This window comes from Cheilinus undulatus, linkage group 22, assembly GCF_018320785.1.
Source record: "Cheilinus undulatus linkage group 22, ASM1832078v1, whole genome shotgun sequence".
Taxonomy (NCBI): domain Eukaryota; kingdom Metazoa; phylum Chordata; class Actinopteri; order Labriformes; family Labridae; genus Cheilinus; species Cheilinus undulatus.
The window spans coordinates 2636208-2650266 of NC_054886.1; the positions used below are offsets into that span (position 1 = coordinate 2636208).

A 14059-nucleotide genomic window follows, 5' to 3' on the forward strand; every position below is an offset into this window, starting at 1 on the left:
ATCCCAAAGGTAGGACCTGCATTTGGGTCAAACACCTTTGCATCTAGGATAGCTCCAAGATGAGGAGGATCAGGATGAACGACATGGCCACAGGGTGAGACATTTACATGGAACATTTTTGAGTACTGTTCTAGCACTTGGGGTTCATGCTCAAGGCCCCTATTCATTGCACCAGTCTGTCTACCTCCTTTCAGTATACGTGCTGCCAGTGCTTGACCAGAGGACTCCCCCTGTATGTGGCAAACCTCATAGAACCTGCTGGCTGGTACTCTGAGCAACTGGCACTTAGACTGCTCTTGTGTCCCCTCCTCAATCATACCTGAAGTCTCTGGAGTGACAGTCAGGCTCTCCAAAAAGAAGAAATGGTTGTAGTTGGCGACAAAGTGCACAGCAGTGGGGGGTTTGCTACCATCCATAGGAAGTCTGGGAAATGCTGGGGCACCTCAGTGTTTGACATGACTTGTGACTACAACAGGAGGACACTGGTATGAAAGAGGTGAACCTCGTGGCACAAGTCCAAACCTGGATTCAACCACCTGGACTCAACTGCAAAACACAAAAATGATTTCGGACACTACTCTGGCTGAGGGCGATGACGTCATCGCCGTCTCACAATTTAAACGTATAGCAGCAGCGGCTCGTAAATTTCCTTGACAACAGCTGAGGATCGAAATTAACGGTAGAATTTCAATAAAAACTGCCACAAAATGTAACGTATTTTCACAAAAAATAGATATACTAATAGATAAAAAAGTTGTCTCTATAGTGACAACATAATATACATTTTTGTGTGTATTATCACTTATTTTTGCATAAAGCTGATGGTCTCTTGTAATCATCATAGGGGGAAAAAGTTACTCCGTTTTGAATCCTTAATATTATCTTACAGATTTGGCAAAACCAATAAACAAAAAAGCATTTTAAAAAGTTTTCAAATATGTTCCTGTGCTCTTCTCGTTCGTCCGTCATGCTTGAGAGCAGCGACCGCGATGCATTATGGTAAATATTGCTGAGCTAGTGACCATCGGTTGTTCACTACTTTTCACAATGCATTGTGGGATAGAATGAGTGCACTATATAGTGAATAACAATGCTCACTCAGAATTCGGACACTACTACAAAATGGCGTATTCACTGTATAGTGCACTATATAGTGAATAGGGAGTGATTTTGGACACGGCCATAGACACGGTCGGCGTCGCGTCACAGTTGCGTCATAGATGGGGGCGGGGCATTTCAAGGGGGAAAACAATCCTTTCCCCCTCGCCCGCAGCACTGTCAGCCCGGGATTTTAAATTCTGATATATATGCTAACCACTAAAATGTCACACATTGATTCCTTACAGCTAATTGACAGAGACAAAACATTAAGAAATTACTCTAATAGGATCTGATTCTTGTCCGTATCTTATTAAAGAGTGGACGAATGATCCTATTCAATGGCCTGATGTGTCATTCCCTGACATCTTCTGCTACCTGGTTGAATCACCCGGTAAGAGGCAAAATCACGTTTACTGATAAATTAAACCTGTCATAATTTCAATGTCTGACAAGGAAATAAGTACATTTTAGTGAATTACAGTTGGGAGAAATTGAAAAATGAAGCAAAACGGAAACACTGAGACTGCAGTTTCTGCTTTTGATAGAATTTTTAATGTGGTGATGCCGATGGCGGTGCATTTTCATACCTCTTTAGGATTTGTTGAATATTCATGAACTATTTACAAGTCGACCAATGGCTGTATGCTGACGGCCCATCACGCCCACATATCCAAAATGACGTCATTGCCCCGCCCACATATCTGAAATTACATTTCTACTAGTAACAATTCCTTTTCAACATGTGGAAATTCAATTGTAGATATCTGTAATAATGATTCTTACTAGTAAAAATTCAATTACAGATATCTGCAAATGAGTTTCTACATGTCGAAATGTACAAATATATTTGTAATGTGTACAATTATATTGTCGTCATCTTGTCAGAGAAATCAGCTTTCTCTCATTCTAAAACTCATGAAGGGATTTGGTTTATTAGAAACAACCTCCTAGAGCGACTAATTTACATAATGGGAAACTAGATGCTTATATGGAATTATGGAGTCCTTTTTTGACACAGACTGAGGAATCTCAGACCAAGGAGACCTAATCTAAATCATTACAGTGCCCTGGGTTCGACTGGCTTAAGGGAGGGGGGAGGGAGGGAAGAAAAGTTAAAAAAAACAAGTTTCCTTCAAGATTGGTCATACTGCTTGCTATTTTGCATACACTTATGGTTTTGTTTTAATGCACTTTACTTTTCGATCTGTTGTGACTTATAGGAAATGCCTTACTTATTTACTTACTATGTTTTTATTTTTTTAAATGAATTCCATGTTTTAATTCATTGTGTGCATTATTGGCACTATTATTGTTTAAGATGATTGTTTGTGAAGGAAACAATAAAATTTAAATTGGAAAAAAAGAATGTGTTTCCTAAAATCCTGGTAAATACTCCAGCTGCAAACGGGCTTGATATAAAATTACTTCTGGTTTCTCTGCACTACTTAAGCTTCATCTGCATTCCTTTCTCTGCATTATTGGTGGTGGCCACCTGCCTATCTCTCTGGGAAAAAAAAAAAAAAATCTTTTAGGAACAGAGCAACATAAGTGTTCATTATATGAGAACAGGTCAAGAAGACCGTCATAGTCACTGAATTAGAAATAAAAGTGCAGCGTTTCCATCAATCATTCACCATCACAATCATCATCAGAAAGGCTGGACTCCAAAAGAGGCTTAAACGCAATCAATCAAGCAAGGTCACCTTTCAGGTCTTTGGACCCCGCGAATGCCGAACCATCCTAAATACATTATAACATATTTACTCAAAAAGGGTCACCTTTTAGGTCTTATGACCCCGAAAAGGTTGGACACCCAAAAGTTTAATCACAGTTAAATTAGCAAGTTTACCTTTCAGGTCATTTAAATGTCCACATGTCACCCCTAAAAAGGTTTAAACATATTCAATCAAGCAAGGTCTGTGGTGTATTCGGACCGTGAGTTTTATTTTGTATTTTATTTTGATGATACTTCCGGTCGCCGGCTGCCGGCGTCCGTTGTTTTGTTGGGTAACTCGTCAGTGCTTCTCCTGAGGTTCACCATCCCCCACGGCGCTGCGGAGTAGGATCACACCTGCTGCATCCAATCTCGACTACCTACAAGAGGCTGCTCGTGATTTTCTGCAGTGCCAGAGTTTTGCTCTTACTCACCTGTGTGCCTCACTCCACGCTCACCTGCAGCTTTGTACAGCACTCTCTCCCACGACGATTCACTCCCTGGACCTTCCCCTAGTCTCAATAAAACCTTTAAAACTGCTTCATCATCTGCATTTTGGGTTCAAACACCACTCACACGCAACAAAGGTCACCTTTCAGGTCTTTGGACCCCGGAAAGGCCGGACCTCCAAAACAGGTTAATATTCACTAATACTTAAATGGCTTAATAATTCTTAAAGTAAAGTCTCGCTTTTATCAAATGAACCCTGAAAATTCTGGTTGCCATTTCAATGTGTTTGTCACCTGCTATTCATGGCTGATGTATTTCTGTCTTATTTATACAGAATCCTGTCTCTGCTAAGTAAGGTAAGGCTGGCATCTTTATGTCTCTCTTCCACCATTTTTGGGGGGGATCCTACTCCTGCCGTGTGCTTCACTAGCCCTTTAAATATATATCATCACAGTGGAGTCTAATCGCCAAGAACTTTGCACAATTCTCTTTCATTCAATTTGTAAAATAAATCATTGTTGAACTTGTATTAAGTCTCTCCTGATTGAAATTGAACAAAATTCACATCATCTCTATTTTTACTCCTTTTCTTGTCAATAAATATGAAGATGCTAAATTAAAATCTGACAAAAGTATAAGATCTTGTGAGGATCCTGTTAAGAACTTTGGCTCAGAATTAGAGAGAGAGAGAGAGAGAGGAAAAAAAAGTCAGACTTGTTGATAACTTTGGAATATTCTGATGTATTCTAGAAACTTTTACATTATGAACTCTATGTTAAGATTAAAGTTAAAAAAGGTTATGTTACGTTTTTATTTCTTATTTCAGGGGAAGAGAGGAAGGTGATGAAATAAATATCAGTTCAATCTGTACAGCAGGAAATGTTTGTCATATTCTGCATGTTCTCATATCAGGTCTGATGGAGCCTCTTACTCAGTGAGTCACAATCCACTTTTTAATCAGGATGTCATGAACCCTGGAACAATAAGACTTTAACTCAGGGTGAATAAGTTTGTAAAAAACAAAGGGATTCAAATGGAGGGAGAATCCAAACTAATCTACTAAGTCAAATAACAGTGAACTAGTCTCCCTGAGTATCAGCAACGCTCCAAACTGAGTTTAAGTAAAGCAAAGATTCAGCCAAACTAGAGCCAAAGAAACAATGAAAGAATGTGAGTTCACTAACAAAGAAGTGTGCTGTGGCTGGTTGGGAGCTGAATGAGACCAGGTTACCCCTGATGACATCATCACCTCTGCTGCAGCCTATCACCTGTCGGACCGGGGACTGGAGCAGCCGGTCAGCGTCAGATGATGTCACGCCTAATTCAGCAGATAGAGAAAAGACGGCCACATACACACAGCAGGCACAGCCACATTCTCCACAACAACAAAATATCATGTTAACAACAAAAGCACATTACCACCATGGTCCTAACAACAATCTGATCAGGAACACACTACATGGTTTTCATTCACTACTACAATCACCATTTACACAAAGATGGACATTCTGAAATATGAGAATAAATCACAATATAGTTCCTGTCTGTTCAGCGCTGTGTGAACGAGGAAAAACAAAACTTTTTTTGAACTTCTTCCTGAGCTCCCAGTGTGCGTGTGCCAGGGGCACGTGTGGAAAGAGAGAGAGAGAGAGAGAGAGAGAGAGAGCGATGAGGTGAGGCTGGACTGTTTCATGAAGGAGGGGTGCAGAGGTTAGAGGAGTGCAGGAGTTGATGATCTGTTACTGGTCTTAGTCTCCCGCTCACTTCCATGTACACACGTGGACAAAATTGTTGGTACCCCTCTGTTAATGAAAGAAAAACCCACAATGGTCACAGAAATAACTTGAATCTGACAAAAGTGATAATAAATAAAAATTCAATGAAAATTAACCAATGAAAATCAGACATTGCTTTTAAATTGTGGTTCAACAGAATTATTTTAAAAAACAAACTCATGAAACAGGCCTGGACAAAAATGATGGTACCCTTAACTTGATATCTTGTTGCACAACCTTTTGAGGCAATCACTGCAATCAAACGATTTCTGTAACTTTCAGTGAGACTTCTGCTCCTCTCAGCAGGTGTTTTAGCCCACTCCTCATGAGCAAACTGCTCCAGTTGTCTCAGGTTTGAAGGGTGCCTTCTCCAGACGCCACGTTTCAGCTCCTTCCACAGATGTTCAGTAGGATTTAGATCAGGGCTCATAGAAGGCCACTTCAGAATAGTCCAATGTTTTGCTCTTAGCCATTCTTGGGTGTTTTTAGCTGTGTGTTTTGGGTCATTATCCTGTTGCAAGACCCATGACCTGCGACTGAGACCAAGCTTTCTGACACTGGGCTGCACATTTCTCTCTAGAATACCCTGATAGTCTTGAGATTTCATTGTACCCTGCACAGATTCAAGACACCCTGTGCCAGATGCAGCAAAGCAGCCCCTGAACATAACAGAGCCTCCTCCATGTTTCACAGTAGGGACAGTGTTCTTTTCTTGGTATGCTTCATTTTTGCATCTGTGAACATAGAGCTGATGTGCCTTGCCAAAAGGTTCCAGTTTTGTCTCGTCTGTCCATAGGACATACTCCCAGAAGCTTTGTGGCTTGTCAACATGCAGTTTGGCAAATTCCAGTCTGGCTTTTTTATGATTTGTTTTCAACAGTGGTGTCCTCCTTGGTCATCTCCCATGAAATCCACTTTGGCTCAAACAATGACAACTGGTATGATCTGACACTGATGTACCTTGACCTTGGAGTTCACCTTTAATGTCTTTGGAGGTTGTTCTGGGCTCTTTTGTTACCATTCCTATTATCCGTCTCTTTGATTTGTCATCAATTTTCCTCCTGCAGCCACGTCCAGGGAGGTTGGCTACAGTCCCGTGGATCTTAAATTTCTGAATAATATGGTCAACTGTAGTCACAGGAACATCAAGCTGCTTGGAGATGGTCTTATAGCCTTTACCTTTAACATGCTTGTCTATCATTTTCTTTCTAATCTCCTGAGACAACTCTCTCCTTGGCTTCCTCTGGTCCATGTTTAGTGTGGTACACACCATGTCACCAAACAGCACAGTGACTACCTGTCACCCTTTAAATAGGCCGACTGACTGATTACAAGTTTGTAGACACCTGTGATGCTAATTAGAGGACACACCTTGGTTGAACATGTCCCTATGGTCACATTATTTTCAATCTTTCTTGGGGTACCATCATTTTTGTCCAGGCCTGTTTCATGAGTTTGTTTTTTAAAATAATTCTGTTGAACCACAATTTAAAAGCAATGTCTGATTTTCATTGGTTAATTTTCATTGAATTTTTATTTATTATCACTTTTGTCAGATTCAAGTTATTTCTGTGACCATTGTGGGTGTTTCTTTCATTAACAGAGGGGTACCAACAATTTTGTCCACGTGTGTATACATAAACGCTTTAGCGCCGCAAGTGTCTGAAGCTGTCACCTCTCCCTCCTGTTTTGTTTTGCGAAGAGAAGACTCGCCTAACTCGACCTCTGATTGGCTCTATGTTTTAGCTGATCAATCCAACCCACAAATGCAACACGTATTAGTCAATCAGTGGCAGAGTAGGACATGAGGGACGAAATACGGAACAAATGGCGTCTGGTATTGACTCAAAACAGGACGCTGCATTTAAATGCAGCAGCAGCGCACCACCTGCACTAAAACCAGACTATAGACCAGACCGTCTCAGTTTTATAAACCGGTCTCAAACCAGACTATAGACCAGACCGTCTCAGTGTTGTGACCTGGTCTAAAACCAGACAATAGACCAGACCGTCTCAGTGTTGTGATCCAGTCTGAAACCAGAATATAGACCAGACCGTCTCAGTGCTGTGACCTGTTCTAAAACCAGACTGGAATTTCTTAGTCATTGTGAGACATTAAAGATTAAAGCTGTGTAGAAACCACCTTTTCTAAACCTTTAGATAAAAACTGAAGTTTTTGTAATCGGTCAAATCATTAAAATCAGAGGGGTCAAGATTTGGTTTTTTTTAAAGAGGTTGGACCACAGCGTGTTTAAAAACAGAGGGAACTACACCTTCTGTTAAAGAACTATTAGTTACTGATAAAATACTGGGTCCAACCGTGTTAAAAACCTCTTTGAGAAATTTGGTGGGAATAACATCAAGCTGTTTTCATCTGGGATAAAATTTCAGCTAAAAGGACATGGACACCGACTCAAAACTACTAAAATAATTAAAAATCTCTCCCTGGATTTAAAATACAGGCTGGGGGTGTGATATTTTCCCTGATGTCCTTGACTTTGTTGTTAAAAGGAACTGAAAACTTCTCACATAAATCCTGAGAATCATCAGTAAAATGTGAAGGTGAGGGGCTGGTGATGGACTCTAACACCTTAAATAAAACTCAGGGATCAGAATGATTGGATCAAATTAAATTAGAATAAAATGCTGCCCTACTGAAGTTGAGAAGGTGATTATATTCATGCTGAAAGTCATGCAATCAGGCCTCATGAATATTTTTTTCATGTGTGTCAGAACACACACACACAGTACCAGTGAATCTACAGAGACGAGAAAACGCAACAGTCATATCTCTCCTTCTGCTTCACTGGTAACATGAAAAGTATTAAAGAGGAAAAACCACAATGAAACCAGTTATCTCCATGGAAGATGCTTCCTTATTTAACATGGTTTGTGACGATGTTAGTTTCTGCCTTTCACAGCTGATGCATAATTATTCATGACCTATGTTTTTCTGACTTCCTTGAAAGAGCAGTGCTATATCATGAGTGAATGTGATCACTGACCATAATCAGCAAAGACAGTTTGGATGCAGAGAAACATCAGACATCAGTGAAGAGACTTCATCCAGGTAAGATCTGCTCACTGAAACATCTCTGAACTGTCATCTTATTACAAATACTATTTAAGGATTTAGATGTTAGACACTTTTTGATAACTTGTAAATATTATGAATATAAATCCAAGCGTGTCTCTGTGATAGCCTGCAGGATTGTTTGAGTATCTCTCAGTATCAGCATCCTCCTCCATGATTCAAATGCTGTTCAAACTTTGTTAACAATCTCCTACACAGTCTCTATGATTGTTTTCAATCATTAAAGGAGCAGAAAAAGCTGCATGGACTGTAAAAAACAATAATTTCCCCCTAAATCACAGAGATGATCATTCATACAGGATAAGTTTCACCTGTGGACCTCTGTGTGCTGAAATATGGTCGGTCATTTACTCTGGAAATTTTACTCCACAAATTACAGACATGGTTGATTTCATAGGTTTCATAGGAATAGGGCATAAGGCCTGCTAAAAAAGATCTTTGATGACTAAAATAATTACTTAAAGTAAGTTAGACCATTATTTCATGCATCTGGGGGAAATTCACAACAACAAGAACAAGATGTTGAAGGAGACTGAGGTCACATATAAGTTAATATCTCTATAATCTGATGTTTTTAAATCATTTACATCGAGGAGAAACAAAAGGAAAGTTAAACACTGAAGCAACTTTGCATGTTACTGCAACAACCGAGGAACTATCCCAGAAACACTTCAGAATAACAGTTCTGTATGAAAACATGAGTAGTCTCACCACAGAAACAAACTGATGGAACTTTTACTTTGAAAATCCCAGTGGAGGTTTACCGTTCCTGTCATGTCAGCCTGGAATGAACTGACAGACAAACAGCTGTGCAGAGATCTGACTGCAGCTCTGAGCAGAAATCTTTTTCAGTCTCTGGAGTTCAGAGCAGACATTCAGCAGCTCCAGACTGATTTACATCGACATTCATATTTTGAATAATGAAGGGGTTTGATGTGCTTACCCACAACACTGGCTCCTGTTGGTTGTGGATGGCGGTGGTGTCACTGAAAAACACGATTTGCATAAAACCACAAGTTTGATATTGTTGTAACACCAAGACTGAGGAAAGACCGCCTTAAAACTGCTCAAATCAAGTCTAATGACCACCTCACACCTAGAGACTGAGACAACGAGAGCGAGCTGAGACTTTAGCAAGACTTCCCTGATTTTACTCCGACTCTGGAATTTTGTCTGCGACTTTGAAATCAGAGGAAAAGTGGTTAGGTGTAAGGCCGCCTTTAGACTATGGAGGTAAAGATCCGACTATTGTACAGCAGCCTGTGTCAGGACAGGATTCCTTTACATTGTCTGCATGTCTTCTGTGTGATATTTCCTCCAGATACAGAAAAATGAAGCACATAGAGCTATCTTTAAACAACAGAACAGATTCTACCCAGGATTCAAGCTTTGTAACGTAGCAACAATAAACGCTGGTGAGAAGCTCTGAAAATGAGGTTATAGGTGCTGGCAATGATAGAAAAAGCCGTCTATGGACACAGGCCCTAAACAGCTGACCTGACCTGCCAGATAGACTGTTTCATGGATCCATAGCATGACTATACTTCACATTTAACTGGGAAAGCTCCCATAGAAAGAGTTTGGAAAGGGCAGGACTTTTCCAAGAATTCTGGAAAAGATGATTGGAGGAAAGTTAATGATTTTCAACCTTAATTTTATAACTTTAGAGATGTTTCTCATGACTGAAATTTGGCCTGGTGGTCCATAACACAGTGGCCTGTCATACAACAAACCTACATAAAGATTTTTTATCACTTTACAGGAACTTTAGTTTTGAAAATGGTTGTAGTCATGCAATGTTTTTGTCTAAATCTTGATCTCTGTGATTTCAGGTTTCACTCTGAAGAATGGCAAACATCTCTGTGGCAAGCATTGACTATGCTGACTATTATGATATTTATGTTGTACCTTGGGAGGATTATAAAAACATCTTCTTCATCAAGCATGTAGTGACATGCATCATTATTTCTATCGGTCTCCCTTTGTTACTCATGGCCATCTATGCTCTCTACTCTCTGGTATGTGATTTATGTCTTTATTCATTTGTTTATAAAATGTCAATTATATAAAAATGTATTTGATCTGAAACATTTCAGTGTAACAAATATGCACAACCAAAAAAAGCAGAAATCAGGAAGGGGTCAAATCCATTTGTAGGCACTGTCTACCTGTATGCAGGTAGGACTCATTCTTGCTTGTTTATTTCATTATTATGGCCAGAGAAGGCTCATGGTCTAGGCATTCCTACTGTTTACATGATGTCAGGAACCATGGACCAGAACACAGAATAACAGGACCCAAAAATGCAGACTCTCAGACAGGTTGACGTGAGGCAAAAATCAGATTCTTTAATACAGTCCGAAGTCAAAAACCAGAAGTTCCAAAACTCACAGGCAAAGGTACAAATAAGCAGCAGGCAGGAGCGGAGTCAAAAAGGGCTGGCGTGGTCGAGATCGAAACGAAACGAAGACGTGAGTAAACTAGAGAGCTGGTTCGTGACAGAGAAGGTCAACGGACTAACAAAGGAGGTGGGTGAGCAGGTGAGTATTATACTATGACTAATTAGTGATGCAGGACCGGTGTGAGGAGCAGCGTGCAGGACGGAGAACAGGAGAGGGAGGGGACGAGGTGAGTGACACAAGAGGTAAGGAGAGTCAGTGCGGAAAAGGCGGGGCGCGGTGAATGGAGCATGATCGATCTAAAATAGAAAAGAGAAATTAGAACAAGAAAAAAATAAAAAAGACATGAATGTGCGAAAAAGGTGAAAAAATAAACTTAACAGACGAGGATCGTGACACATGCTGATTTAAGATAATGAGGGACAGTTTACAAAGTCAAATATGCTCCAAGGTTTGGGACAGCTGATTGGGCCGTGGTGGGCCATGGTGTCCCCTACACTACACCAGAAACAGCGTACCATGGAGCTGAAAGTTGGCCTGACTTCAAAGTGAGTGGTGTTACTCAAACATGGTGTATGAATCAGGAGAAAAGTGCTCAGTGTACTACTGGTTAAAGAGGATGCTAATCCATATGTAGCATGATGCTAACAGAATACAATAGAAAATCTCATAGAGAAACCTATCCACTGGTCCATGAGCTCCCTGATCCCCTGTTTTTTATTTCTACACACTACTGGGTCTATCTATCTGATTAGCTTTTTTACTGACTACCATAAAAGGTGATGCTGGTCCCATAAACTTCAGCTGACTTTTAAAGTCATACTACTACTGAACTCATCTTTATTTCTTTTGTAGTTCATGTAGATCCCATCAGTGATGCTCAGTAGGTACAGGGAGGAGAAGCTGACAGCTTGTGTAAATAAACTCAAGACATAGAGAATGAGATTTGACTGAAAATGTAGACCAGGCTGTTACTGCAGTAGCTGTGCAGAGGTTGATGTCCATTCTGGATGGAGGACTACAGAACGTGTTTAGAACTTCTTCTCTTCTGTTTCTGTTTCTATATTTTCCTCAGGTAAAGAATGGTCAGGTGGCTCCAATCTACATCATCAACCTTTTCATATCAGACCTCATTCAGTTCTGCTTTCTGATCGCTTTGGAGTCCAAACCTGAGGAAGTGATGATACAAATTATTCTGAACTGTATTTACATATGTGGTCTATTAACTAGTGTTGGCTTCATGCTGTGTATTTCACTGGAAAGGTAACTATCTATTTAAATAGTATTAAATATAATATTTCTGTAGTATTGTGCATCTTTTCAGAGATAATACGTCCATCTTGTTTTGCAGATATTTGCTCATCGCCCACCCACTGTGGTACCGCTTCAGACGAACCATCAGGATCTCTGTGGGGGTCTGTGTTGTAGTCTGGATCATACCTCCCATCTTGATTTTTACTGTGTTCACCTGGAATACTGGGTTTGATGTAAAAATTATCTTCTTCATCTTCTTCATCATTCCCTTCCCACTGTTCATCTTCTTCCTGGTTGGGACCCTCAGAGCTCTCTCTACTTCTGTCTCAGTCCCCTCTGATGAAAAACGGAGAATCGTGGCAATCTTAGTCCTGGTGCTGCTGATTTATACTCTGCTGTTCCTGCCTTACATTATTGCCCTCATTGCAGGAAAACATATCCATGATCTCACTCTAATTGACCTGTCCACCATGTTTGTAAGGCTGAGTCCACTTGCAGACTTACTTCTGTTTGTTTTCATCAAAAAAGAGACCTTTGGGAAGCTTTGGACCTCTGTGTGCTGTTGCAGAAAGGAGAACAATGACACCAACAACACCAGCACAATCAATCTAGACCACACAGAGACCAGTGGTTATCAGTTAGGGGGGCGGAGCCAAAAAGTAGCTGATTGAGCTGTTTTCAGAAGGTCACAAATATGGGGGTCAGAAGTTCTGGATGTCTGAGTGAGCCCATGTTTATATTTGATTGACTCCATTTTCCCATAATAAGGAGTAAATTTAGGTCGTTTCCCAAAGATCTCAACTATTTCTCTCCTTTGTCAGGATGACAAACCTGAGTTTCCCAAGATAACAAGGTCATTCCTCCAGAAATATCCCAAACTTCCCTTTTCATGTGAAAGTGGAGTAAAGTGACTTGAATGCATGCTTGTCCTCTGCTACAACCATTCTTTCAAACATCTTTGTTTTGTGCTGTCTTGCTGCTTAAACTGTCACATATGAGTGGCTTTAATTTATTGTTTTTAAAGCACTCATCTGAACAATATTATAAAACAATGAGCTTAAGTGTAAATCTGGAGACAAAATTCTAAATGGCTCTCTTTTTAACTCTTTTTTGTTTTTTACATTTTCACTAATCAGGTATTGCACTCTTCAGCTTTTATGCAATTTTCAACCATTTGTATGCTAATTAGCTATTTAATGCTATTTTCAGCTATTTTTGTGCTTTCTCAGCTATTTTCAGCAGTTCTGCTCTCAGCATTCCCACACAGTTTCAGCTGAAATTGCATTTTTATCTAGTTTTTACAGTAATGTCCTCTACTTCTCTATAGGTAGGAGGGTCAAACATACTGATACTAGAATACTGCTCTGTGATATTTATAAGAGGGGATTTGTCTGTATTTTTTATATTTCTGGCCAAAACTGTAACAGTTTTTACAAAATATTGATTGAAGTTATTTGTGATGTCCAGAGGTTTAGTGAATTCTGTCAAACCCTCAGAAAACTGAGATGGAACTGATGTAAATGTTTTCCTTTTATTCAATAATTCATTCATGAGGTCTCATGTTGTTTTTATATCATTATGAGATTGTTCAAAGTTTTATGAAAATAGTTCTTTTTATGGTTTGTAGTAATTTAGTAAAATGGTTTTTATATTTTTGTAAACATCAATATTATACAACTTATTTTTTAATAGAAGATCTTTGTAGACCTGGAGTCATCCAGGGCTTACACTTTGTTGACTTGCATTTTGTGTTAAACTGAACAAGTGGAAAACTTTTGTCTAAAATGGATGTAAATAATTCTATAAATAAAAGACAGGCAGATTTATCATCCTGATTATTGAGAACCTCCTCCCATGATGCCTCCTTCATCAATGCAGAGAACAGTTCTTTGTTTCTCATAGTGAACCACCACATTTTATCCTCTTAGTGCATGTAAATGTCCTAATGTGTTCTGGTAACTTTCACCTTATGAACTCTATGTTCAGGTTAAAGGTCAAAGGTTCTGCAGTGTTTTCCTTCTTCTATCAGAGGAAGAGAGGAAGGTGATGAAACTAAATATCAGTTCAATCTTTACAGCAGGAAATGTTTGTCATATTCTGAATGTTCTGATATCAGGTCTGATGTTCGCTCTCATGCAGCATGTCGCAGTTCACTTCAAAACATCTTAGTAGGAAGTCATGTTTTCTTCATACATATCTACAAACACAGCACAGCACACTTTTCCACTTCAGGTCCTGACCTTTTTATGACCTCTAGTTTGAGAAAATAAGG

General features: G+C 39.6%; 1 protein-coding gene across 1 annotated transcript; it reads left to right on the forward strand.

Annotated features, from left to right (window-relative positions):
- Nucleotides 1-9981: 9981 nt before the first annotated feature.
- LOC121504929 (ovarian cancer G-protein coupled receptor 1-like) lies at nucleotides 9982-12498 on the forward strand. The gene is made up of 3 exons (XM_041780038.1): nucleotides 9982-10152; nucleotides 11609-11796; nucleotides 11885-12498. Exons 1-3 carry the CDS (start codon nucleotides 9982-9984, stop codon nucleotides 12456-12458), a joined length of 933 nt encoding a protein of 310 aa, XP_041635972.1. The 3' UTR covers nucleotides 12459-12498.
- The last annotated feature ends 1561 nt before the right edge of the window (nucleotides 12499-14059 follow it).